The sequence below is a fragment of the Oncorhynchus nerka genome, linkage group LG15 (genome assembly GCF_034236695.1).
Source record: "Oncorhynchus nerka isolate Pitt River linkage group LG15, Oner_Uvic_2.0, whole genome shotgun sequence".
NCBI lineage: Eukaryota > Metazoa > Chordata > Actinopteri > Salmoniformes > Salmonidae > Oncorhynchus > Oncorhynchus nerka.
Window position 1 is genome coordinate 66,827,416 of NC_088410.1, and position 27,902 is coordinate 66,855,317.

The 27,902-nt window shown below is 43.6% G+C and overlaps 1 protein-coding gene across 1 annotated transcript; it reads right to left on the reverse strand.

The window, feature by feature from the left end:
• Positions 1 to 1,183: 1,183 nt before the first annotated feature.
• prkcda (protein kinase C, delta a) lies at positions 1,184 to 27,537 on the reverse strand. Its single transcript, XM_029683280.2, has 18 exons — positions 27,423 to 27,537; positions 19,093 to 19,228; positions 18,668 to 18,867; positions 18,520 to 18,589; positions 17,959 to 18,118; positions 15,842 to 15,873; positions 15,558 to 15,643; positions 12,838 to 12,967; positions 12,644 to 12,744; positions 8,413 to 8,506; positions 8,001 to 8,131; positions 7,599 to 7,772; positions 7,210 to 7,301; positions 3,470 to 3,532; positions 3,078 to 3,216; positions 2,702 to 2,890; positions 2,461 to 2,589; positions 1,184 to 2,190 (listed from the first exon to the last, which is right to left on the reverse strand). The coding sequence occupies exons 2-18, from the start codon at positions 19,205 to 19,207 to the stop codon at positions 2,032 to 2,034; spliced, it is 2,064 nt and encodes a 687-aa protein (XP_029539140.1). The 5' UTR covers positions 19,208 to 19,228; positions 27,423 to 27,537; the 3' UTR covers positions 1,184 to 2,031.
• Positions 27,538 to 27,902: the final 365 nt, after the last annotated feature.

Sequence of the window (27,902 nt, forward strand, 5' to 3'; positions counted from 1 at the left end):
GGACTGAAACAATATTACATTAAAATAAGGCGCGTATTTTCCCAACGTTGTTAAAAACAGTAGGAGAGAAACATATCTTGCCTGCTGGTGAGTCAGCTCGATCAAGAGATGGTGAAGAAGAGGGCATAGATTTGGATACATCCTTAAAAAGTTAAATAACTACAGAGGGGAATGCATAAAAAACTACAGTAAATTCCTTTGGAGTTATCAGTATCTTATGAAAAGCTAAACAATTTGACATAAAAGAAAACACCTTTATCATTGAACAAACAGTTGACTCACCAATAGGAGATTGTTTAGGAACCATTTATCAAAAAAGAGGGACTTGCCTTTGTATAAAATGCCTAAATCTATTATTCCAGATAAAATATCTGTATGGAGAAAAATTGTGCTTGTAGATCAAAGACCAAGCTAAAAGGGATTGTTATGGAAATTAGATGAATTAGTCGGGATTTTTTCAATATTGTAATTACACATTAGGAACATTTTGAGGCCACCTAAATGAGAAAAAACATATCGAGAGATACAATTCCATATACAGCTAGGATTATTCAGGAATTGCTTAATCCAATTAATCTTGAGTGCTATTCAAAGTGGGAAAATCAAGAAAATTGAGACCAACCCTCTTCATAATCACAGATGTCTTGATATAATGCGTCCTGTTCTTCCATACAAGATTAAAAGGCACATTATCAATGTTCTTGCTTATCTGTTTTTCGACATGCAGCATAAGTGAGCCTGGAAATACCCTCAGCCTTTGTGAGCAATATTCTACCATTCAGAGATAAATCCCTTTGTAACCAATGATTGAGTTTATTTTCAGATTTAGGCGGGTTTATGACTTTGTGGCTGTGGTAACTAGTAACGACCAATATCTATGGTGAAGACCCATTACGTCGCCAGAACGATGTGTACATTATGCAAGTGGCCCGCTAGGAGGCATCGTCACTCCAATATTGATTTTTAGATACAAGAACTAAATCAGAAATTAAGGTAAATTCTCATGGGAATTTAATTTAGATTCAACATCACATACAATAAAAAAAAGAGTTCACAATTTGCAGAAAGCAAAGGTATTTGATTGGTTAATCTTGCTAATAGGCAATTTCTTGATGAGTTCACTGAGAGTGTGGTTTATAAAACATCACAGAGTGAGTAACACTTGACAAGTGACTAAAGACACTGGGAGTTGATGATTTTTTATTAAGATGTAAAATGGAGACAGTAAAAAAAGCTAATCCTTAGCGCACCAATAATATACGCAACATCAATATACATATAGATCTATATACATAATCTCACTAAGTACCACTCAAATAAAGACATTCATATAGCATCATACACAATAAGCACTTATTCACTTACACCAAATCTGTCCCTGTCCCAGATGACGCTACATGGAATGGCAGGGATACCTGTAGTTGCTCAGTCTGAACTTGGTCTTGTTATGGCAAACACAGACCACAACTCCCTCGTACTTGGCTAGTAGATGCAAGGGCTCCTCATGCAGTGACAAACTGAACTTTGATTCAGTTAATCTTTCAAGAGTACGTGACACACATTCAGAGGTTGTTGAGATTGAGAGGTGGTTGGTGTTGGTATGAGGTCTTTATGCATGCAAACAGCTCATTCACACAAAACCCTCTGCATTGACATTTACATTTCCTCACACACACACACACACACACACACACACGACCATTAAAATATAAGGCCCCTAGTACACCTGGACACTCTAGCATGCACACAATAACACCTATCTGTACAACAGAGGCCAATTCCTGTATAAGTTTAACTCTTATCATTTCACTAAGTAAGTACCCGAAGAGGAAACTTGTGTTTCTATTACAGTCACAAATACTGAACGTAGAACAGCTCACTCAAGTTGAAGGTTTGATCACATGAATGAGGACACCTTGACAAAGTGACCCTAAAACAGTAGTAATGTAATCCTGGCTTCACCTTTCCCCTATGACCCCAGTGATGTCACTGAGAACTAAGAGCATGGGGATTGGCTGAGAGACCCCTCCGTCACTTTTCCAAGAGGTGCTCCATCTCTGGGTTGATGAAGGAGAAGCCGGCGAAAGCTGATTGGTCCATGGAATCCATGAAGTTCTTGTCACCATGGGAGAGGCGGGGCTTCTCACTGAGGAACTCCCTGTCAAAGTTGCTGCAGTCATTTGGGGCTTTCTGTGATTGGCAGAAGAGATATGCCAATCAGAAGAGAGGATACATGATAGATGGAGACAGTAAGTGATGAATCAAATAATAAACAGCAAATGCCGGATTTCTACAGAGCATTCAGTAGTTGAATTACTGTAGATCTTTGACTTGATACACGAATGGCTGTCAGTGACAGCCTCTTCTCCCCTTTGAAACTACCCCAAATATGTTATATTGTGGTAGGCCTATTACAACTGTCCTATATCGTCACTATAAAACCTCATGTCTAGACCGTACCACTTTGGGTCTGAAGGGGGGTTCCACCTCCCTTTTCTCGAGGGCAGACCAGCTGATGGTTTTGAAGAAGGGGTGAACACGGATGTTACCCACGATGCCTAGCCTGCGAGTGGAGTCTCTCTCAAACAGCTGCAGGGGCGGAGGAGAGAAACACAGTGAGAAAGGGATAAAAACACACGAAGGAGGAGAGAAACAAACTCAGCGGCAGAATTGGGACACTGTATGGGGGGGGCATACAGACCCTCTCCATCAGGTCCTTGGCCTCCTTGGTGATCCAGCGAGGGTAGTGGGGCGTGTCTGTACGGATAGACTCAAACAGCTCGTCCTCATCATCACCATGGAAGGGGGACTGGCCAATCAGCATCTCGTATAGCAGCACTCCAAATGACCACCAGTCCACAGAGAAGGAGTACTTCTGACCCAGCAGGATCTAAAAGTGACAGGAAGACACAGTGAGTGATATCATCATAGTGAGACCCTCACAGTGATAGTTTTTCAAATAATACCCTATTCCCTATTAAGTGCACTACTCTGGCTCTGGTCAAAAGCAGGGTACTAAATAAGGAATAGGGTGTCGTTTGAGATGATGCATCCATGTATATGTCTGTGTTCCATACCTCTGGAGCGATGTAGTCAGGAGTCCCACAGAAGGTTGTAGCCTGGTTCTCCCCAAACACGTTCTCCTTACACATGCCAAAGTCTGCTATCTTTACGTGACCACTATGATCCAACATCACATTGTCCAACTTCAGGTCTCTGAGGGCAGAGAGACAAAACAAGTGAGGGAGAGTAGGAGGAAAGATAGGTGTGGAGGGGAAAGGGTGAGAGTGTGACTAGAGTTATGACAGCTAATACATCACATACTCACTGTCCCACAATGTGACACTATCACTATATCAATCCTTGGTGGAGGGGCTCTGGCCATTCTCTTTTATCTGTATGGTAATGTGATTGAGTGAGTGGTTAGTGAGTGTACATTAGAGTGCCGATGATGGCGTTGGTGACTTACCTGTAAATGATCCCTTTGGAGTGCAGAAACTGAAGGCCACAGATGATCTCAGCAGAGTAGAACCTGGAGGGAGGGAGAGAAGAAAGGAGGGAGGAAAAATAAATAAACATCACTACACAGTCTAGAGGTCCAGCTAGCTGGCAGCAGAGTACTACTCTATCTATCCATCTCCCTATTGAGTTGGCCCCTGAACAATGCTGTCTGTCCCTGAGGACTCCAGTCCAGTGTGTAGCTAGCTGCATTACTGAAGATGGCATTTGTAATGAGTGGTACACAGAGGAGGCAGCTGAACAATGGCTGCATACTGTAAGGATGAATGAAACCTGAGAGATGCTCTTGGCCCAGTGGCCCCAGCCTAGCCACAGCTAAAGGATTAGCCTATCTCTGACCTGCTTTTCTTTTCACCTCTGGGGTGGGGGAACTGATTGGGCCTTGATATGGATGGAGAGATTAGGATTAAGAGACTGATTGATTGACAGGAAGTGGATTTTGTGCAGACAGGTTTCTTCCTTGACTCTCACTCAACACTCACAATCACTAACAAGTACACAGCAAATTGGCCAGTGTTACTTAGTGTTGATTTTTCAGTGTAACATTCTAGTGTTGATTCAGGAGTTACATTAACTCTAAGAGTGAAATTAACACTAGTGGTTAAAAAAAAAAAAAAACAGTGTTGGTGTTAATAACAAGTGTTGAGTGTGAGATTGTGATTGAGTCAGTTTTACTTTGTGGAGAGTAAAACATTCCCATCAAAACCATGCTCATCATTTTCAGATTTCCCAGCATACTGTAGTAGAGCTGTCACGTTCGTTATAAAGATGAGTTCCACATGTCTTTAATAAAACCGAAACTCAGCAAAACAAAACAAACAAGCACAAACGAAACATGAAGCTATACGAATAATGCAGACAGGCAACTAAACATAGAACAGATCCCACACCAGAAAGTGGGAAAAAGGCCTGCCTAAATATGATCCCCAATCAGAGACAACGATAAACAGCTGTCTCAGAATGGGAAACATATCAGGCCAACATAGACATACAAAAACCCTAGACATACAAAAACCTAGAGTACCCACCCTCGTCACACCCTGACCTAACCAAAATATATAGAAAACAGAGATATCTAAGGTCAGGGCGTGACAGCAGCTCGATTTTTAAAGATTGGATATTAAAAACACAAAAAAATACAGTGAATACTACAATAAAGTCTTAAAAAACACAACAGTGAATACTATAGTATTTATACCATAGTATACTAAATCAAATCAAATCCAACTTTATTTGTCACATACACATGGTTAGCAGATATTAATGCGACTGTAGCGATTCCCCAACAACTACCTAATACACACAAATCTAGGGGTGAATGAGAATATGTACATGTAAGAATATGGATGAGAGATGGCCAAGCGGCATAGGCAAGGTGCAGTAGATGGTATAAAATACAGTATATAAACTCAGCAAAAAAAGAAACGTCCCTTTTTCAGGACCCTGTCTTTCAAAGATCATTTGTAAAAATTCAAATAACCTCACAGATCTTCATTGTAAAGGGGTTAAACACCATTTCCCATGCTTGTTCAATGAACCATAAATAATTAATGAACATGCACCTGTGGAACGGTCGTTAAGACACTAACTGCTTACAGACGGTAGGCAATTAAGGTCACAGTTATGAAAACTTAGGACAATAAAGAGGCCTTTCTACTGACTCTGAAAAACACCAAAAGAAAGATGCCCAGGGTCCCTGCTCATCTGCGGGAACGTGCCTTAGGCATGCTGCAAGGAGGCATGAGGACTGCAGATGTGGCCAGAGCAATAAATTCCAATGTCTGTACTGTGAGACGCCTAAGACAGCGCTACAGGGAGACAGGATGGACAGCTGATCGTCCTCGCAGTGGCAGACCACGTGTAACAACACCTGCACAGGATTGGTACATCTGAACATCACACCTGCGGAACAGGTACAGGATGGCAACAACAACTGCCCGAGTTACACCAGTAACACACAATCCCTCCATCAGTGCTCAAACAGTCTGCAATAAGCTGAGAGAGGCTGGACTGAGGGCTTGTAGGCCTGTTGTAAGGCAGGTCCTCACCAGACATCACCGGCAACAACGTCGCCTATGGGCACAAACCGACCCTCGCTGAACCAGACAGGACTGGCAAGAAGTGCTCTTCACAGACGAGTCGTGGTTTTGTCTGTCTCATCAGGGGTGATGGTCGGATTCGCGTTTATCGTCGAAGGAATGAGCGTTACACCGAGGCCTGTACTCTGGAGCGGGATCGATTTGAAGGTGGAGGGTCCGTCATGGTCTGGGGCGGCGTGTCACAGCATCATCGGACTGAGCTTGTTGTCGTTGCAGGCAATCTCAACGCTGTGCGTTACAGGGAAGACATCCTCCTCCCTCATGTGGTACCCTTCCTGCAGGCTCATCCTGACATGACCCTCCAGCATGACAATGCCACCAGCCATACTGCTCGTTCTGTGGGTGATTTCCTGCAAGACAGGAATGTCAGTGTTCTGACATTCAGTGAAGATTCCATTGAGCAGGTCTGGGACCTGTTGGAACGGAGGGTAAGGACTAGGGCCATTCCCCCCAGAAATGTCTTGGAACTTCCAGGTGCCTTGGTGGAAGAGTGGGGTAACATCTCACAGCAAGAACTGGCAAATCTGGTGTTCCATGAGGAGGAGATGCACTGTAGTACTTAATGCAGCTGGTGGCCACACCAGATACTGACTGTTACTTTTGATTTTGACACCCGCTTTGTTCAGGGACACATTATTCCATTTCTGTTAGTCACATGTCTGTGGAACTTGTTCAGTTTATGTCTCAGTTGTTGAATCTTGTTATGTGTAAATATTTGTATGAACATGTTAAGTTTGCTGAAAATAAATGCAGTTGACAGTGAGAGGACGTTTCTTTTTTTACTGAGTTTACATGTGATATGAGTCATGTAAGATATGTAAACATTATTAAAGTGGCATTATTTAGAGTGCATTGTATAAAGTGACTAGTGATCCATTTATTAAAGTAGCCAGTGATACATATGCATGTAGACTCGCACGCGTGCACACACACACACACACACACACACACGCACGCACACACACGCACACACACTGTGTCTGAGGGAACCGCACAATACATGCCAAATGGTGAAGAGGCAACTCTGTAAGAAACAGTGTGTATTTACTGTAATGTCTTAAGTGTGATTTAGTCATGGCCCACTGTGTCTGTGCCACTGGGTTAAGAGGTTAGGGTCAGTCAGTGAATAGATAAACATGTTCATTATGTTCTGAGATAGTGAAACTCATTGGAAACTCAGCATTTTACCAATCTGTCCAAGAAACCAAACCAAGACTCCATTCTGCGATGCCAGCTTGTGTGGTGTGCAAACATACACACGCACAATTGGTTAATGATTAATACAGCGAGAGGGTGAATATCTCTCTCTCTCTGAAACTGTCTAGCCCATGCTGGATCAGGTATCGTTGGCAACCGTGTCGAAGTGAATGCCTCCTCATCTCACCTGTCCTGAGCACAGAGGCTATACAGGCTCCCGAGGACTGAACATCTCCATAATCCCAAACTGAGCACCAGTTAGTTTAACATCCAGTTTCAGATACACACTCAGAAGAGCTCAACAGACACGAGACTCTGTACCTCCTCTGTGTTTGACCTCACTCAAACTATCTGAATCTATACACTATCAGTGTTTCTGACAGGTGAAACTCACGTTGCCCTGTAGAGGTCAAAGCGTCCCTTCTCCTGAATATGGAACATCAGGTCTCCTCCATTCAGATACTCCATGACAAAGAACAAGTGTTCCTGTGGACAACACGCTCAACGTCAGGCATCATAACACGTAATGTATAGTCCCCAGTACAGTAGCAGTGTAATAAGCTATGAAATCGAGTTTGTTATGCGTTTATATCACTTCTTATTGGAGACAGCTTTTGTAGACACTTATCTTTTTGCTAATGCTAATCAGAAAAAAACAACGGCTAATCTTTCTGTTGTGTTTTTGCTTCTCTTCAGCACATCACATTGCTATATGTTGCTGTAATAGCCAGATTGACACACAGTAAGAGGACCAAGGAGTGTGTGTAGGGCTAGAGTCCGTACCTTGGACTGGAAGGTGGAGTAGAGGTGTGTGAGGAAGGGGTTGTCCCAGGCCAGGGCCAGGACTCTCTTCTCCACCATGGTACACTCCACATCATCATCCATCAGAACCACGTCTTTCTTCAGAGCCTTCACCGCAAACCACTCCCCCTGACCTTTCAACTCTGCCAGCAGGACCTGGGGAGTGAAGGGTGGGGGACAGTAAGGGGAATAAAATGAGAGGAAAAGAACAGAATAAAGGAAAGAAGAGAAGAAGACGAAGAGAAAACAAAAGAAGAGGGGTGAACCTGATTTAAATATTATATTGGTGGTAATATCCTCCCATAAAGTCTGTTGTGTCTACTGGTGTCCAGTATGTGAACTGTGCTGCTCTAGGATCCTGACTGTCTGCTGTACCAGGCTTACCTTGCCAAAGCTGCCCTTGCCCAGGACCTTGTGAAAAACAAAGTTGTCTACGTTGATGCGTGTCAGGTGGGTGAGGCGAGATGGGGGGTGAGGGCTTGAGCCCTCCCACAGCCTGGCATAGGAGGGCCCGTCTGGGGAACCCACACAGGTCATTATAAAGTCATCATCCCAATCGTCATTATCATCATCCTTATTATAATTAACATTACCCTTATGGAAAAAACACACAAATTTCACAAGTGATCATGTGGAGTATTCCAAAAACACGTTTTCACATGTTAAATCGTGTTTTTCTGTAAGGGTAAATATACAAACATATTTGTTTTCAAACAATTTACACCAACTTGATTTCAGTGAATTTAACATCACACATCATCATCAAATATGTTCATAAAATCAAACACACACTGACCATCCAGACCACCAATGGAGTTCCTAATGACTTCCTCATAGACCCCAATATCTGGGTCAGGTAGGGTTGGGTCTGAGCGCCGAGAGGAGGATTTCTGAAAAACATACAGGCGACAGAGGGAGAGAGAAAATGTTTACAAAAGGGTGATGAGAGGGAGAAGCAAATAAAAACACTTTCCTTTTCACCACTGACATATCCACACAGCAAATTCTTCAGTCTTAAATCAACACTAACCATGTTTCCATCCAACTTTTCTATGCGAGTGAAGTCTGATGGAAACGGTCAACTTTCCAAGCCAGCCGATGGACACAATCTCTACTTCTCTCTCTCTCCATGTCTCTCTATCCCTACCTCCCACTATCACGCTCACAGAAACGGCACCAGCCCACAACCAGGAACCAGCCACCACCACAAGAGGGAGGAGGGGAGAGCTAAACATCAGACCTTCACCCAGAGCGATCGGACAACAGGCAAATGCCATCACTGACCCCTGGATTTAGGGCTCCCTTGTGTGCCTGCTTGCTCTTCAGGTTGTCATTCCTCCCCTCTGCAGATCCAGCACCAGTCCCAGCACCAATCCAGAAGGGACCAAACACCAGACCTTCACCAGGAGCGAGCGGACCACAGGGGAGTGACATAATTGACCTCTGGGTCTCGGGCACCCTTCCATGGCTGCTTGCTCCTCAGATTGTTGTTTGAATTGTTTATTATTTGGAATTTGATTTAACATTTTAACATGTAATGAATTTTGAAATAACCAAATAAATGAACCTAAAATGTAACTAGTTACAGCTCTGGTTTCTCTTTATTATGCCCATCCCTGTGTGGTGGGGATGTCCTGGGGTTGTATCCCTCTCTCTACCATCTTTTCCTGTCTGTCTCGCTTGTTTTTGATTTTCTTTCGAACAGTGGCTTTACCGCGGCTGGTGCTGTTCCCCTAGTCCATGACCACTCAACACCCCGGAAGGACTGGGGAAGAAGGAAAGGTAACAGTGGCTTGACCGCGGCCCGACCTGATACCCCATTCCACAGTCCACCCGACACCTGAAGGGCTTATGGATGAAGTTGAGTGGGTTGAAGTTGGATGGATGAAGTTGAGTGACTCAACCCACTTGTGTGGGTTGAGTCACTGATGTGATCTTCCTGTCTGGGTTGGCGCCCCCCCTTGGGTTGTGCCGTGGCGGAGATCTTTGTGGGCTATACTCGGCCGTGTCTCAGGATGGTAAGTTGGTGGTTGAAGATATCCCTCTAGTGGTGTGGGGGCTGTGCTTTGGCAAAGTGGGTGGGGTTATATCCTTCCTGTTTGGCCCTGTCCGGGGGTATCATCGGATGGGGCCACAGTGTCTCCTGACCCCTCCTGTCTCAGCCTCCAGTATTTATGCTACAGTAGTTTATGTGTTGGGGGGCTAGGGTCAATTTGTTATATCTGGAGTACTTCTCCTGTCTTATCCGGTGTCCTGTGTGAATTTAAGTATGCTCTCTCTAATTCTCTCTTTCTTTCTCTCTCTCGGAGATCCTGAGCCCTATGACCATGCCTCAGGACTACCTGGCATGATGACTCCTTGCTGTCCCCAGTCCACCTGGCCGTGCTGCTGCTCCAGTTTCAACTGTTCTGCCTGTGATTATTATTATTTGACCATGCTGGTCATTTATGAACATTTGAACATCTTGGCCATGTTCTGTTATAATCTCCACCTGGCACAGCCAGAAGAGGACTGGCCCACCCCTCATCGCCTGGTTCCTCTCTAGGTTTCTTCCTAGGTTTTGGCCTTTCTAGGGAGTTTTTCCTAGCCACCGTGCTTCTACACCTGCATTGCTTGCTGTTTGGGGTTTTAGGCTGGGTTTCTGTACAGCACTTTGAGATATCAGCTGATGTACGAAGGGAGTCAAATGGAGTGGGCGGAGTCCAACACCTCCCCAGCACCATCACACTTGTGAACAACAGGTGCTCCGTCCACTACTACAGCATGCCCAAACTATGCAGGAACTGCGGCCAACTGGGCCATCTGGCCGCAACCTGCACAGCCATCATCTGTAAGATCTGTAAAGACATCCATCCCACCTCAGACTGTATCTCAACACGCCGCTGCAACCTGTGCTGGAAAAGGGGCCACTTCCTACACCGGCAGGGAAAGGGCCATCACCACCAACCCCAACCCCACTAACCCAAATCTCAACCCCAACACGTCCACTAGACAACAACTCCTGAATCAACACTAGAAATGTTACACTGAAAAATCAACACTAGGTAACACGGGCCAATTTGCTGTACCAAACTTGATCTGGACATTTCTGACAAGTAATAGCTCTCTTATGGTATGCAATGACTAACATGACAAGAGGAACTGATGATGCGCTAACCAATTTCGAAATTGCACCTTGTGCATTCTACTATTTCAACTCTCAAGAGTAAATTTTAAGCCGGACTGAGGGGGGGGGGGGCTTTAAGCAAGCCATAACGTATATGTTATGGCTTTACACCCCCTGCTATATTGTGGATAAAGAGTTACCTGTCTAACTGATCACAGAGGGTGTTCTTTAATGGAAACCTCTCCAACATAATCCAGGGGAATCAGGAATTCCCCAGGGCAGCTGTCTAGGCCCGTTACTTTTTTCAATCTGTACTAACTAAAGGCATTGTATTTGGGACAAATCATTCACTAAACCCTAAACCTCAACTAAATCTTGTAATGAATAATGTGGAAACTGAGCAAGTTGAGGTGACTAAACTGCTTGGAGTAACCCTGGATTGTAAACTGTCATGGTCAAAACATATTGATCCAACAGTAGCTAAGATGGGGATAAGTCTGTCCATAATAAAGCGCTACTCTGCCTTCTTAACAGCACTATCAGCAAGGCAGGTCCTACAAGCCCTAGTTTTGTCACACTTGGACTACTGTTCAGTCGTGTGGTCAGGTGCAACAAAGAGTGACTTTAGGTTCATTGCATTTGGCTCAGAACAGGGCAGCATGGCTGGCCTTTGGATGTACACATAGAGCTAACATTAATAATATGCATGTCAATCTCTCCTGGCTCAAAGTGGAGGAGAGAATTACTTCCTTACTACTTGTATTTGTGAGTGGTATTGACATGTTGAATGCACCAAGCTATCTGTTTAAACCACTGGCACACAGCTCAGACACCCATGCATACCCCACAAGACATGCCACCAGAGGTCTCTTCACAGTCCCCAAGTCCAGAACAGACAATGGAAGGTGCACAGTATTACATAGAGCCATGACGACATGGAACTCTATTCCACATAAAGTAACTCATGCCAGCAGTAAAATCAGATAAAAAAACAGATAAAAGTACACCTTATGGAACAGCAGGGACTCTGAAGCAACACAAACATAGACACATGCATACAAATGATAACATACGCAATATACACACACTTACACATAGATTTTGTGTTATAGATAAGTAGTAGTAGAGTAGAGGCCTGAGGGCACACACGTAATATGTTGTGAAATCTGTTGTGAATTTATTGTAATGTTTTTAGAATGTATAACTGCCCTAATGTTGCTGGACCCCAGGAAGAGTAGCTACTGCCTTGGCAGCAGCTAACGGGGATTGATAATAAATACAAACAATTCTAATACTACCAGAAAGATTAAAATCTCACCTTTCTGATAAAAAAATGTATACATCGGTGATGTGCAGTCACTTTTGAGAATGCAAGCTCAAGTACACAGTACAAACATGATAAAAATATGAAAAATCATGTATGATTTTTTTCCTATTGAAAAAAAGTAGGGGAATAGTGCTTGAAATGATTGAAATAATTTCTAAATATACTAACAATCTAATTCTAAATGACTTACTATAATATTTCACCTTTCTTATAACTGTAAAATAAATATGATCATACTTAGTGACAGTACAAAATTGGCACCATTTCATATAACTGACGACGGCGCATTTTCTGTCCATCGTCCTCTGAGCAACGCAGAGACGCCATTCAAATGCCTGCTGACTCATTGCAACTTCAGCTTTAAGCACACATTGATTTTGTCTGTCTGTAAACCAAGAGAAAGTGGTCTTGTTTAATTCCACAAAATGATTTTGTATTTTTACATGTTGAGAGCTCTAAATCCATCTGAGAACATCACAGCGAGATGACTGCTTTTGCTGCAATCGCTTGCAAGAACGTACGTCCACATACACGGGACACACAGACCACATGCCTGCACGCTTGCACATACACACGACAAACTCACTCACTTACCTGGCTGACTTGAGTAAGTGCTTCAGCTAGTAGTTTCTGGTTGATTCCACAAAGGTTGGCCACTTTATCCTGACACTTATGATGCACATTCATGCCACAATCTACAAGAGAATAGAAAGAGTTACAGTATACTGTATAGGTAAATACAATGACAACACAAACACAACAGACACAGCACACACACAGCTCCCTACCTTCACACTTGAGGCCCTGTTTGACCAGGCCCCACAGCAGACTGCCACAGTGGTCACAGAAGGTAGGACTCATGTAGTTGTGGTTCTTGAAGCGGTGTGGCATGTCAATCTTAAAGCGCTCCTTCTGGAACTGTGACGGACACACACACAACTCATCAACACCCAGATCCATCGGTACCAACTGGGGGCAAAACACCCGCCTGGGAGGGTACCTCATGGCCCTGCGCACCTGTCTCATCATCCCCATTTCTCCTCCTCTCTCTCCCTCTGTCTCTCTCTCTCCTGCCATGCTCTCTCCCCCTCTCCTTTTGTTTTGCATCCCGTGGTGTGATGCTTCCTGTAGTAGTGTCCGTGGGGTTCCTTAGAAGGCCACAGACTGACAGACACACTTTCTCTTGGTCTCCTCTCCTGCTCTATCTCTAGTCTACAGATGGCCTTATTTAAGCCCCTCTCTCACTCAGAACATGCCCCTTCTCACCACTCCTCAGGTGTGAGTGAATGCAGAATCCCTCACTTTTGAATGTAACTAAGCTCAGTTATCTGTGCTCTTTTGTCCACTCTATTGATTAATATTGACTGGAATGTGAGGGGACCTCATCCGATTGGTTGCAGGTCTGATTGATGCCTGCTAGTTTGGACTCTGACCCTTTGACACTTCGACAGCTAATGGCATCACAGCTACACACTAAAAACAAATGTTTCTATATAGTTCCAAATAAGGGTTATTTGGCTGTAACCATAGCGGAACACATTTTGGTGCTATATGGAACCTTTTGTTGAAGGTTCTATAAAAACCATGTTTAAGTTTCTAAATATAATCTCTATGGAGCTATAAAGAACCCTTTCCTAATGTTCTATAAAACAGGGTTTCCTAAACTCGGTCCTGGGCCCCCCCTTGGTGCACATTTTTGTTTTTGCCTGTGCACTACACAGCTGATTCAAATAATTAACTAATCATCAAGCTTTGATTATTTGAATAGGCTGTGTAATGCGAGGGCAGAAAACTAAAAGTGCACCAAGGGGGGGGGGCCCAGGACCGAGTTTAGGAAACCCCGCTATGGTTACAACCCTTTTTGGGGCTATATAGAACCATTTTTTTATGGAGAAAGGTTCTACAAAGAACCTTTCTCAATCTCAAAGATTATTTGTAGAACCAGAGAGTTTATTTATTTATTTTGGTGTAATAGCCATATCATATTGTAAAAAATCCATAGATTTTATTATTGTGTTTATTAACAAATTGAATCAGGTGTGCTAACTCTGGAACGGCTGGGGGTCCCTGAGGAGATCATTGAGAACTACTGACTTCTCAATTGACACAAGGCCATACGTGAGTCTTTTACAAGACACAGTAACTGGCCATAGTCATATACACTGAGTATACCAAACATTAGGAACACCTCCCTAATATTGAGTTGCATCCCCCTTTCGCCCTCTGAACACCCTCATGGTGTCGAAAGCATTCCAAAGGGATGTTGGCTGGATGTCCTTTAGGTGGTGGACCATTCTTGATACACACAGGAAAATGTCGAGCATGAAAACCCCAGCCGCATTGCAGTTCTTGACACAAACCTGTGCACCTGGCACCGACCCCTCCTGTCTCAGCCTCCAGTATTTATGCTGCAATAGTGTATGTGTCGGGGGGCTAGGATTAGTCTGTTATATCTTGAGTATTTCTCATGTCTTATCCGGTGTCCTGTGTAAATTTAAGTATGCTCCCTCTAATTCTCTCTCTCCTCTCAGAGGACCTGAGCCCTAGGACCATGCCTCAGATCTACCTGGCATGATGACTCCTTGCTGTCCCAGTCCACCTGGTCATGCTGCTGCTCCAGTTTCAACTGTTCTGCCTGCGGTTATGGAACCCTGACCTGTTCACCGGACGTGCTACCTTGTCCCGGACCTTCTGTTTTGGACTCTCTCCTCTGCCACACCTGCTGTCTCTAACTCTGAATGATCGGCTATGAAAAGCCAACTGATATTTACCACTGAGGTGCTGACCTGTTGCGCCCTCTACAACCACTGTGATTATTATTATTTGACCATGCTGGTCATCTATGAACAGAAAATCTTGGCCATGTTCTGTTATAATCTCCACCCGGCACAGCCACAAGAGGACTGGCCACCCCTCAGATCCTGGTTCCTCTCTAGGTTTCTTCCTAGGTTCTGACCTTTCTAGGGAGTTTTTCCTAACCACCGTGCTTCTACACCTGCATTGCTGCTGCTTGGGGTTTAAGCTGGGTGTCTGTATAGCTCTTTGTGACATCGGCTGATGTAAAAAGGGCTTCATAAATACTGATTGATTAAAATTTGATTACAACCATACCCCATTCAAAGGGACTTACATTTCTTTATTTTTTCCCATTCACTCTCTGAATGGCACACATACGCAATCCATGTCTCAACTGTCTCAAGGCTTAAAAATCCATCTTTAACCTGTCTTCTCCCTTTCATCTACACTGAAATAGATTTACCAAGTGACATCAATAAGGAATCATAGCTTTCACCTGGTCAGTCTATGTCATGGAGAGAGCAGGTGTAGTTAACGTTTTGTATAATCAGTGTATAACATGTATATGCCTAACTAAACAGAATAGATAAACTGGAATGACACTCACACTCACGGTTGCAGGGAGAGGGAGAAAACTCCACGTTGGACTGACACAGGACAAGTAAATAAGGAAATGTCCTAATCAATGAATGAATAAGTAGTCCCAACGTACCACAGTGTCCCGGCTGTTGGCGGCCGTGCCCGTACACCTGCCAATGATCTTGTCGATGCATTTCTTGTGGATGGCTGCATTGCATTCTGGGAGAGAAGGGATATGGAGTATATTGATGGCAGGTGAGCACCGTTCATACAGGCAGATATGAAAGTCACTGGTAGTGCTGTATAGTCTGCCCTGCAGTGTGGGAGTGTTCATAACTACAGTGTTTATAATGTGTATCTATGATGTTGTGTGCATTGGTTTGTATAGCAGAGCAGTCCATGTTATTGTACACTTACGTCTGCACTTGTAGCCTTGCTTGTTGAGGCCCCTGTAGAATACAAAGGTATAGGAGTGAGAGATTATGGAGGGCCAGTGAAGATGATCACCTAATGATTAGGTGTTGTGCTGATGATGAAAGGAGATCAAGTGAGAATGGAGTACATACTGTACACTCACGACCAAAATGATTGGCACCCTTGATAAAGACGAGCAAAGAAGACTGTATAAAATAAAGAACATAAATACTGAGCTATTTTGTATGCAAAAAAATATGGGGAAATTATATTATTTCATACTAATACAATTGCTCGGAGAAAAAACTTTTTTTAGTCATAAAATAAAATCTAAAAAAGATACTTGGCAGAATTGGCAGCCCTAACGATTCTTATGAATACAATCTAACAAAATTGAATCTGCATTAACATTCAGCTTTGTTTTAAGTTCATTTCTGCTTTATTAAGGAACTGTATTGTGGCCTTTCAGGGCTTCCTGTTTCACTGGGGTTAAAGGAGTTGGTCCATTTGTCACCCATCACCATGGGGATAGGCAAAGAACTCGCTAATGAAAAGAGACAAATGGTTTTTGACTTTCATAAAACAGGCAATGTGTACAAAAAAACAGACTGAAAAAAAAAAGATATATACAGCTTACCACTATTAGGGAAGCAATGAAGAAGTTTATAACCACTGAAACAGTGGTTAACTTGCCTGGAAGTGGACCCACGTGTATCTCGTCCCCACGCACAGTAAGGAAGATGGTTTGGGAGGCAAAGAAAAGAGCAATGGCAACAGTTGGAGAATTACAGAACTTGGTCACATCCTGGGGTTGCCAAGTCTCCAAATCTAGAATTAGACGCCACCTCCATGCCAATAGACTATTTGGAAGGGTTGCCATAGAAAAGCCTTTATTGAGAGAAACCAACAAATGTAAACGCCTAGAGTTTGGTAAACGGCATTGGCACTTGGATTAGAACCAGGTGCTATGGTCAGATGAGACACAAATAGAGCTCTTTGGCCACACACACCAGTGGTGGGTTTGGCCTTGAAAGAAGGATGCAGATGCAGAAAATAACCGCATGCCTACTGTAAAATATGGTATATTGATGTTATGGGGCTGTTCTGCTTCCACACGAGGCTGTTTTGCTTCCACTGGTCATGGGGCCTTGTTGGGCAGTCCATATGCGCAGACCGAAGAATATCAAGGATCTGGAAAGATGCTGTATGGAGGAATGGTCTAACATCCCTCCCAATGTGTTCTTCAATCCCATAAAACATTATAGAACAAGGCTAAGTGCCGCTATTTTTGCTAGGGGAGGGTGCACAAAGTATTGAAAACAGGGGTGCCAATCATTTTGATAGCCATCTTTTTCACAGAGCAGTTGTATTAGTATTGTTTGAGCATACAATATAGCTCAGTATTTGTATGCTGTTGATTTTATACAGAAAAAAAGGTGCTGTCTACAACCTACTGTAAAAGAGTGAACCATTTGAAGTGCCCTTTTGGTTTCTACATAGAACCCTTTCCACATAGGGTTCCACATGAAACCCAAAAGGGTTCTACTTGGAACCAAAAGGGGTTCTCCTATGGAGACAAGAACTCGTTTGGAACCCTTTTTTCTAAGAGTGTACAGTATTTTTTGCTAATCTTTATCAAGGTTGCCAATAATTGAGGTTGTGACCAAAATCAGCTGACAGTTGAGCACTGTTTATACAGCAGCAAACGGAGACTGTCACCGTCTCTACAGACACCACCTATTCTAGTAGAACACAACACACTACAGCACTTGAAAATAAATGACAAAGCAGTGGAAGTGGTGCTGATTTTGCAAATACACTACTAAATGTTGTGCTGGTATTTCCACACAATGCAGGATTTCTGACCCACTTCCTTAGCCACCAAACCTAAGTCTAAAGTTAGATAGATAGGAGGAGATTACTAAGACATTGTCTAATCTTATCTCCCCACTCAGTCTCTCAGCATGAAGTAGACCGACCAAGACGTTGCCACTTAAATTAGATGAATGGAACCGATAATAAAACTTGTAAATATTGAATCACTTCTGTTAGCAACAAGCAAACAGATAATAGAGCTAGGAGTAAAAGAGCCAGATGGCTGGACAGACTGAATAACTGACCAGACAAACTCTCTGCAGACGGAGCAGAAGGTGGGCTGTCTGAAGAAGGTGGCGATGAACTCGTGACATTTGACCTCGTGGATCTTGGCCTGTTTGATGGCTCCTCGCCTGCGGTTTATGGTGGGCCCCCCTTCCTCCTCCTTCGTGGGCAGCTTGCCCTCTATGGGTGACAGGGAGAGAAGCGTCAGTGGAGCGCTACAATTTAGAAACATGAATGTAGCGTTAGGAACAGTAGGGACAACATTTGGAGTGCTTCGTCCACTGTTAGTATGAGAAAACAGGCAAAACCTTATATAGGAAAGCCAAGAATAGAGAACTATGTTTAGAAAACCGGAATTCATATACAAGACCTGTACATGACTGCAAGAATGTGTGTGCTGTGCTGTCTGCTCTGTCTGTATTCAAGAAGTAAGTGCAGTGAACAGATGAGAACCAAGGGAACAGACAGAAGCCTTCAGTGTGACAAACATCACATAAAAGATACATTCAAAACAGGCCAGGTAGGAAGGGAAAAGTGGAGGATGAGAAGAAGAGAGGTGGGCTTTGTCTCCTAACTCTCACCTGTATCAGTTGCTCCCTCCAAGAAGAACTGCACTGCCATCATCACCTTCCCTGAGGGCTGCAGGTCCACCTGAACACACACAATAATCTGTAAATTAGACACATAATTCAGGCAGGAAGGTAGAGAATCCGACTGCAGACCTCCTACCCAAAATTCAGCACGGCCGTTGCCCTTTTTGCAGCGCTCGGCGAGGACGGACACGCCCACTGTGACCTCGGCCAATGGCTCCTCGGCAGACTTCATCAGCAGCACCTGCAGGACACGCCCCTCGTAGATATGGGCGTCGAAGCTGGCCTTCCAGGCTGGGAACATGGTGGGCTTCCTCTGAACCAGGGTCTTACCACGCTCTGGAGAAAAGGAAGGAGAGAGGGAAAGAGGGGGAAGGAGAGAGAAAGGTTAGATAAAGGTTAAAAAGATAAGAGACTGATTTTTCATACTCTTGTGTAACAATCAAAAAATGTGCACATCTGTACCACACTGGTTACAGGTTACAATGTGATTCTATGGGACAATGGGACTGAAATAGTCCTACTATAACACAGTAATAACTACAGTAATAGTCAGATTATCACCGGTGGTGAGGGCCTCCTTCATCTTGATGGCACAGAAGGGGGGATCAGAAGGGGCCAGTGGAGACAGCACACCCAGGTCGTAGGAGTTGAAGGCAATCCGCAAGAAGGGCGCCATGGTGATGTGTCACTGGGCCACCTGTTCAAAGACATGGCCAAGCAGAATGTAACCACGGCAACATATTTGCAGTGACATGTCCGTCACTCAGCCTCCTGTTCACACGCACATGACAGCCATGATTCAGTAACATCACCATCTGTTATGAGGGGTATGCACACACGCACGCAGGCACGCGCATGCAAACACACACATCCACCAGCATCAGTCACATGCTACTAATGTGGATAATTGTTTCATTCATTGTTTCATGAGTCAAAAGTTTGGACACACCTACTCATTTGAGGGTTTTGGTTTATTTTACAATTTTCTACATTGTAGAATAATAGTGAAGACATCAAAACTATGAAATAACACATATAGAATCATGTAGTTACCAAATAAAGTGTTAAACAAATCTAAATATATTTTATATTTGAGATTCTTCAAAGTAGCCACCCTTTGCCTTGATGACAGCTTTGCACATTCTTGGCATTCTCTCAACCAGCTTCATGTGGTGTGCTTTGATAAAAGTTCATTTGTGGAATTTCTTTCCTTCTTAATGCGTTTGAGCTAATCAATTGTGTTTTGACAAGGTAGGGGTGGTATACAGAATATAGCCCTATTTGGTAAAAGTGTCACAACCTGATCCGTTTCAACCGTCCTTGTGCTTGTCTCCACCCCCCCAGGTGTCGCCCATCTTCCCCATTATTCCCTGTATATTTATACCTGTGTTTTCTGTCTGTCTGTGCCAATTTGTCTTGTTTGTCAAGTCAACCAGCGTTTTTTCTCCTAGCTCCTGTTTTATTCCAGTCTGTTTTTCTCGTCCTCATGGTTCTGACCCTTGCCTGTCCTGGCTCTGAGCCCGCCTGCCTGACCATTCTGCCTGCCCTTGACCTCGAGCCTGCCTGCTGCCCTGTATCGTTTTGGACTCTGACCTGGTTGTGAACTCTTGCCTGTCCCCGACCTGCCTTTTGCCTACTCCTTGGATTATAATAAATATCAGAGCTTAAACCATCTGCCTCCCGTGTCTACATCTGGGTCTCGCCTTGTGTCGTTATAAAAGACCAAGTTCATATGATGGCAAGCTAAAATAAGCAAAGGAAAATGACAGTCCATCATTACTTTAAGACATGAAGGTCATAAAATCTGGAAAGTTTCAAGAACTTTGATAGTTTCTTCAAGTGCAGTTGCAAAAACCATCAAGCGCTATGGTGAAACTGGATCTCATGAGGACCGCCACAGAGTTAGAGTTACCAGCCTCAGAAATTGCAGCACAAATAAATGCATCACAGAGTTCAAGTAACAGACACATCTCAACATCAACTGTTCAAACGAGACTGCGTGAATCAGGCCTTCATGGTCAAATTGCTGCATAGAAACCACTACTCAAGGCCATCAATAAGAAGAGACTTGCTTGGGTCAAGAAACACGAGCAATGGACACCGGTGGAGATCTGTCCTTTGGTCTGATGAGACCAAATTGGAGATTTTTGTTCCAACTATCGTGTCTCTGTGAGACACAGAGTAGGTGAATGGATGATCACCTCATGTGTGGTTCCCACTGTGAAGCATGGAGGAGGAGGTGTGATGGTTGGGGGTGCTTTGCTGGTGACACCGTCAGTGATTTATTTAGAATTCTAATAGCACACTTAACCAGCATGGCTATCAGAGCATTCTACAGAGATACGCCATCCCATCTGGTTTGCGCTTAGTGGGACTATCATTTGTTTTTCAACAGGACAATGACCCAACACACCTCCAGGCTGTGTAAGGGCTATTTGACCAAGTAGAGTGATGGAGTGCTGCATCATATGACCTGGCCTCCACAATCATCTGACCTCAACCCAATTGAGATGGTTTGGGATGAGTTGGACCGCAGAGTGAAAGAAAAATAGCCAACAAGTGCTGAGGATATGTGGGAACTCCTTCAAGACAGTTGGAAAAGCATTCCAGGTGAAGCTGGTTGAGAGAATGCCAAGAGTGTACAAAGCTGTCATCAAGGCAAAGGGTGGCTACTTTGAAGAATCTCAAATATAAAATATATTTGATTTGTTGAACACTCTTTTGGTTACTACATGATTCCATATGTGATATTTCAAAGTTTGATCTATTCACTATTATTCTGCAATGTAGAAAATAATCAAAAATAAAGAACAACCCTTGAATGAGTAGGTGTGTCCAACCTTTTGACTGGTACTGTATGTATCCATATGTGTGTATATTACAGGAGGCTGGTGAGGGGAGGACGGCACATAGTAATGTCTGGAATGGAGTCAATGGAATGGCATCAAACACATAGAGCTATTCATTTTACAGTAATGGTTCTATGTTATAACAGTTAACAAGTTATAAATGGTTAATAGTGAATAACAGTTCATTTAACTCAACTATGGAAAGAAAATGTATTTGCTTTATCTAGGATTGGAAAATCTTAAGTAGATTTTGTGTTCTTAGCGAAGGTAAAACTATGTATTTGCTCTTATGTGTTTGATACCATTCCATTAATTCCATTCCAGCCATCACTATGAGCCCGTCCTCCCCAATTAAGGTGCAACCAGCCACTATTTATGTGAGTGAGTATATTTGTGTGTGTGTGAGTGCGTATGTGGGAGTGCGTGTGTGTGTGTGTGTGCGTGGGTGAGTGAGTGTGCATGAGTGAGTGAGTGAGTGAGTGAGAGTATGGGTGTGTATGAGAAATAAAGATATTCTGAGTCACCTTAACAAACAGAAACTCTTTCTGTGACATAGGCCTAAACCTACTAATGAGAAACGGAGCTGAGTCAACGCCCTTCTCACATATCTCACATCCACATGTGACTTTAACCTTACTGACACTGTAAACCAAAGGTTCAACTTAAACTCTGATGGTTCAATCTCACATTAGAAGAACCCTAATCCAAACCAACACACACACACATAGCCTACAATAGGAACACAGAAAACATGGCATTTAAGCACTTCTGTCAAGAACAGCTTCGTTTATAATTTTGTCAGTGAGAATGTGTGTATGGTGTGAAATGATAGTAGCAGGTGTTGAAGAATGTGTGTGTGTGATCTCTGTGATTCTCTCGGAGTGTACTGTAGCTCTGGTACTGAAGGTATTTCCCTGCATCCTGGGAGGGAGCAAGTCTCAACAAGTCCAAAGTCTAAAGAGGGCTCCTCAACAACATTCCTGTGTTTCTGTTCCCCAGCTTTACACCACCACCCAGACACGTCAAAAATATGTCAGAAGACAAAGAAATGATGGCAAAAACAAGGAAAGAAAAAGAGAAAAAGTAAGAGAGGACAGAAAAATGACAGACAGAGGAATGACATTCGGCATGTATTAAAGCAGGAGTCGATGTGTTCAAGCTTTGAGCTGTGATGATTCCGGGTGTTGATCAATAATAAACTGTGTGTGTGTGTGTGTGTGTGTGTGTGTGTGTGTGTGTGAGTGTTACCAGGCAATCAGAGATTGGTGCCAGCCGCACCAATGTATCGGAAGGAAACACCGTTCAACTGACGACCAAGGTCAACCTGCAGGTGCCCGGCCTGCCACAAGGAGTCACTAGAGCGCGATGAGCCAAGTAAAAACCCTCCCCTAACCTGGACGACACTGGGCCAATTGTGCACCGCCCTATAGGACTCCCGATCACGGCCAGTTATGATACAGCCTGGGATCAAACCCAGGTCTGTAGTGACACCTCTAGCACTGTGATGCAGTGCCTTAGACCGCTGTGCCACTCAGAAGGCCCGATCATTTTTTAAAACATGAAATGCTCTATGCATTATGTGGATTGAATGCTGCAACAACACAGAATAAAATAATGAATAAAAGTCCCATGATGGTAGTGACCATTACTGCTTATCACTTATTAACCATCACTTATTGACATTACTTTATTTTAATAAAATATTTCAGTTGTTGTGTATATTACATTTGTTTTATTTGCTGACTTTATTATTTCATTCCAAGTCATCATCTCTATACACCTGCGGTCTATGCGGTCTGACAAAAATCACTATTTTAGTAGTTCTTCAAAGTAAATAAAGTGTACTTTTATGACTGCTGAAAACCTACCAGCAATCACTTAGATCATGTATTTTCAGGTAGAGATACCTCACGAAGAAACTGCTCTGTACATCAGTAGCATGTGAGTGATGGGTGAGCGTGTGTAAACGGCTCTGTACATCAGTAGCATGTGAGTGATGGGTGAGCGTGTGTAAACGGCTCTGTACATCAGTAGCATGTGAGTGATGGGTGAGCGTGTGTAAACTGCTCTGTACATCAGTAGCATGTGAGTGATGGGTGAGCGTGTGTAAACTGCTCTGTACATCAGTAGCATGTGAGTGATGGGTGAGCGTGTGTAAACTGCTCTGTACATCAGTAGCATGTGAGTGATGGGTGAGCGTGTGTAAACTGCTCTGTACATCAGTAGCATGTGAGTGATGGGTGAGCGTGTGTAAACTGCTCTGTACATCAGTAGCATGTGAGTGATGGGTGAGCGTGTGTAAACTGCTCTGTACATCAGTAGCATGTGAGTGATGGGTGAGCGTGTGTAAACTGCTCTGTACATCAGTAGCATGTGAGTGATGGGTGTAAACGGCTCTGTACATCAGTGTGTAAACTGCTCTGTACATCAGTAGCATGTGAGTGATGGTGTGCGTGTGTAAACGGCTCTGTACATCAGTAGCATGTGAGTGATAGCATGGTGAGCGTGTGTAAACTGCTCTGTACATCAGTAGCATGTGAGTGATGGGTGAGCGTGTGTAAACTGCTCTGTACATCAGTAGCATGTGAGTGATGGGTGTAAACTGCTCTGTACATCGTGTGTAAACTGCTCTGTACATCAGTAGCATGTGAGTGATGGGTGAGCGTGTGTAAACTGCTCTGTACATCAGTAGCATGTGAGTGATGGGTGAGCGTGTGTAAACTGCTCTGTACATCAGTAGCATGTGAGTGATGGGTGAGCGTGTGTAAACTGCTCTGTACATCAGTAGCATGTGAGTGATGGGTGAGCGTGTGTAAACTGCTCTGCTATGTATCCTCTTGACCGCACTTCCTTCTGTCTCTTTACGTAGCAGGAGTAAAATAAACCGTACAAGTAGACATAAAATGGATTATGGTCATTGTAGTTAATTATCATGTTTTCTGCGCTAAACTATGTAAAACATTGGCCTGTTGGAAACTACAACATCACACAGTTCTGGCATGATCTAATTTATCTCCAGAAAAGATAAGCGCAGTGTGCACATTGAGCTCACATTAACAAAAACGAACTAAATGGAATTCAAATAGGTTGGTCAATTAGTTGTTTCAAAAACTAAAAAGAACTGATATTTTGGTTAATCGCTCAGCACTATAATCTTGTCCACCAGCCCGATTCTCTCTCTCTCTCTGTATGTGGTAGCAATGAGGCTGGCTGTGAGCTCATACTCCTTTCCATATCGCTTTCTTTCTTCCTCCTCTCCCATCGCCTGTGTCCACTGTCCACCTCCCTCTCCAAACACTTTGTTTGTTTATCGTATGACAATCTAGTGAATCACAGCAACTGTGTTGAATAAACATATGCATATTGTCCCAATGCAGTCATGCATTCACACATCATCCCCTTCTGACTCACAGACAGCTGACTGACAGCACACAGCTGTGCTACAGTACACTGGCCATCTTTAGCCTGGCAAACTGTTACAGAGCTTTTTGGTAAATGACTAGGGCAGACTGGAAACGTGTTAGTTACTAGTCAGCCATGGGTAGCCAGGTGTATTTACAAGGCTGTAGATGATTCTATTACAGCACACAACGAAACAAGCATCACACATCCTATCAAATCACGTGGGTCTTAAAGCTGGACTCATTAGCAGTGAAACTGCCATGTCACAACGAAGACAGTTCTTCCCCGTTGGACATCATTGCACATGTGGTAAAACAGAGTTTATATTCCATTTTTGTTTTACCAATATGCTGGATGCTCCTACCCTCCTTCCATAAACAAAACAAAAACAGTAACAAATGCGCCTGGGGCGACCATTGGCGCTGTTTCACCTAATGTGGATTCCAGCTTTAAACCGAACACTAATAGTGTGTCTGCTTGCGTGCGTGCGTGCGTGTGTGCGTGCGTGTGTGAGCGCATGTGTGGGTGGAGTGTGACTAACACAGTTAGTCCAAACTTTTATGTAGAGAATACAGATCTGGACAGGGAAGTGAAGCATCATTGCATCATCACCCTGTGGAGATCAAACAACGCAACAACGGTAGACTCATGCTAGTAGACATGCAAGCACACACACCATACACAGAGACAAACACTTATTATAGCTGAGAGACCGTCACACAAGTGTAAGCTTAAAGAACCCCTCCGACACACACACACACACTAGTGAGACAGCAGTCCTGGAACAGGCTCATACGATCTATGGCAGTCATGGTTATTTCTTTCACAGCAGACCACTTCTAGTAGACTCTGCAGGAGACATGACCTGTAGTAGACTGTAGAGGACCTGGACTCTAATCTCCTCCTTCGTAACTCAAGGCTACTGGGCCAGTAGTGAACTGTACAATTTTCACTTGGGACATGTCCCCCCACATTCTGAAATTGCATTTGTCCCCCCCCCCCTCTACTTTTATCATTAAAATGTGATCCAAAACGAAGCCAGGGTGTGCTTTAGGACCATGCGGACGCCTCAGAGCGGTCTGGTAGGCTGTTTGGAGTGTTCATCTGACCTGATAAAAATATATATATGTCCCCGTCCACCTTTTGTGTCACCATCTATAGTGCAATTTATCCTATAAAGTTGAAGTCTGTCACCAAACCAACGGGCAAGAACAAATACTTATGATCTAACAGAGAGACCGAGATGAAGGGAGAGAGGGAGAGATGGATGAACGGAGAGCGAGCGATAATGACTACAGGCCTTCTTACACAGACTCATAACTCAAACTCTAATGGGGCCATTCAAAGTGACCACTATTCAGCCTGTTAATCTATGACATAACATCTCCAGTGCAGTCACAGCCAAAGCCATGCAGCTAGTGAGCTGAACAATGTTCCAGTTGGGGTATGATCTTCTGATTGTTGAGCAGCGCAAATAAACACACACGCACACTCACACAATGGGCTACACTCCAGGCAATGAAAGTGAAGCGTATGGATAAAGCTGATCACCCTCTGTGATGGAGGCTGCAACACTATGATCAGTCCAGTCTTTATAGTGGGACACAATGGAATAAGATATTAAAGAGTCAATTTACTCTATGCGCCGGAACACACACACGCACACACACACACACTTCCTTTTGAGAAGAATGAGATCAGTGTCTTCAACATCATCATCTGATCAGTTCAAGTTGGCCAACAGCTGGGTGTGCAGAGATCATGTCTTCTTCTTGTTTCATCTTTGCACTGTTAGTTGGATGTGAATGTGCTTCACCAACTCCAGTAGGCATTGTGATTGGGCCCAGTGGTGACTCACAATGCAATGCAACATGAAAGGGGGATTCCCTTAGCAAGCAAACCTGCATACAAAAGGGCCCCCGGGGACCAACGTTTCACAGTCAAGTACCTTTCTTTTCAACACAGTTATTAGCCAACAACAAACATGCAGAATTGGTCATGAAATGTAAAGTAATTGGGAAATGAACTGAACAGTGTTGATAAGTGGATGCCTTTAAAACGGTTTCTCCATCAATGCCTTCTCACTGGGCACAGACGTCAATTCAACGTGTCGTGATCTTGAGAAACCCCAGAGCGCTTTGGAAGCAAGGTAGGCTATTATGTACAGTATCATCACTCTTTTCTACAAATAGAAAATAATAGTTTCTTGATGTCTCGTAATTGAGAAAAGTCTGGATTTATATGGCAGTCTGTTCATAAAAAGACCCCGGCGTTTACAGTTTAGAAACATTTGAAGTATTCGTCAAGGCCAACGTTCTCTTGAAGGATTCATTCGTCTCTTGCACGTCATAAAACTGTAGGTTACTGTGCAATTTTTTAAAATCTGGAATGTGGCGCATGTCAGTGCCCGCCATAAACAACAGATAACATTACAGTTGTAGGCTAGTACTCGAAATACTAGTACGCTATTCGCGCAAGCTCAACTACTAGTAAAAAGTATAAAGGCTATTTAAGCATTCAATAATCAACCCTGAAAAACTTATCAAACTAGGTTGCAAAACGCAACAAAACCGAAAAAAGTTACAAAAATATATTTCCTCAATTGGCCGAATGACCGAAAGTCATTTTCCGTTGACTTACCTCGTCTTGCAAACGTGTGGATTATTTCTTGTTTCGTGAGTTTTCTTGTTCGTGTCTTCCCTTCAGTTTCTCGTCCGTGATTCCGTCGATCGAGGAAGTAAGCTACTGCTCGCTTGCTCTCAGGCTTCTCCGTAGACTGTAGCGAAGTGACGTCGACCATACACACACACGCACGCACGCACACACGCACTATACTGCACTGCACTGCGGATGCAGAAGTCTTTGCGGCAACCCAGAATACACGGGTCCATGTCCTCTTTTGGTTTCACTGATTATTGGTCATCTCCTGACTCCTGTGTGACATTGATCCATTGTATAGGCATCATAAAACATTTATGCCAATTGGTGATAATAATGAATTGCCCTCTTTTAACTCCAAGTTCTTCAACTCTTAGCTTTACAACAGTGCTTAGTCAAGTCTGCCTCCACTTCCCTATTGAATTCTACAGTTTTTTATACCGTGACTTTTTTTAAGCCTTT

Bases quoted from the DNA above. Each gene is read 5' to 3' on its own strand.
- prkcda (XM_029683280.2), bottom strand. From the start codon at position 19,207: ATGGCGCCCTTCTTGCGGATTGCCTTCAACTCCTACGACCTGGGTGTG. The intron at 12,968-15,557 runs GTACGTTGGGAC...TGTCCGTCACAG, and splicing joins CCAACAGCCGGGACACTGTG to TTCCAGAAGGAGCGCTTTAA. The intron at 8,507-12,643 runs GTAAGTGAGTGA...TATGTTTTTCAG, and splicing joins CACTTACTCAAGTCAGCCAG to AAATCCTCCTCTCGGCGCTC.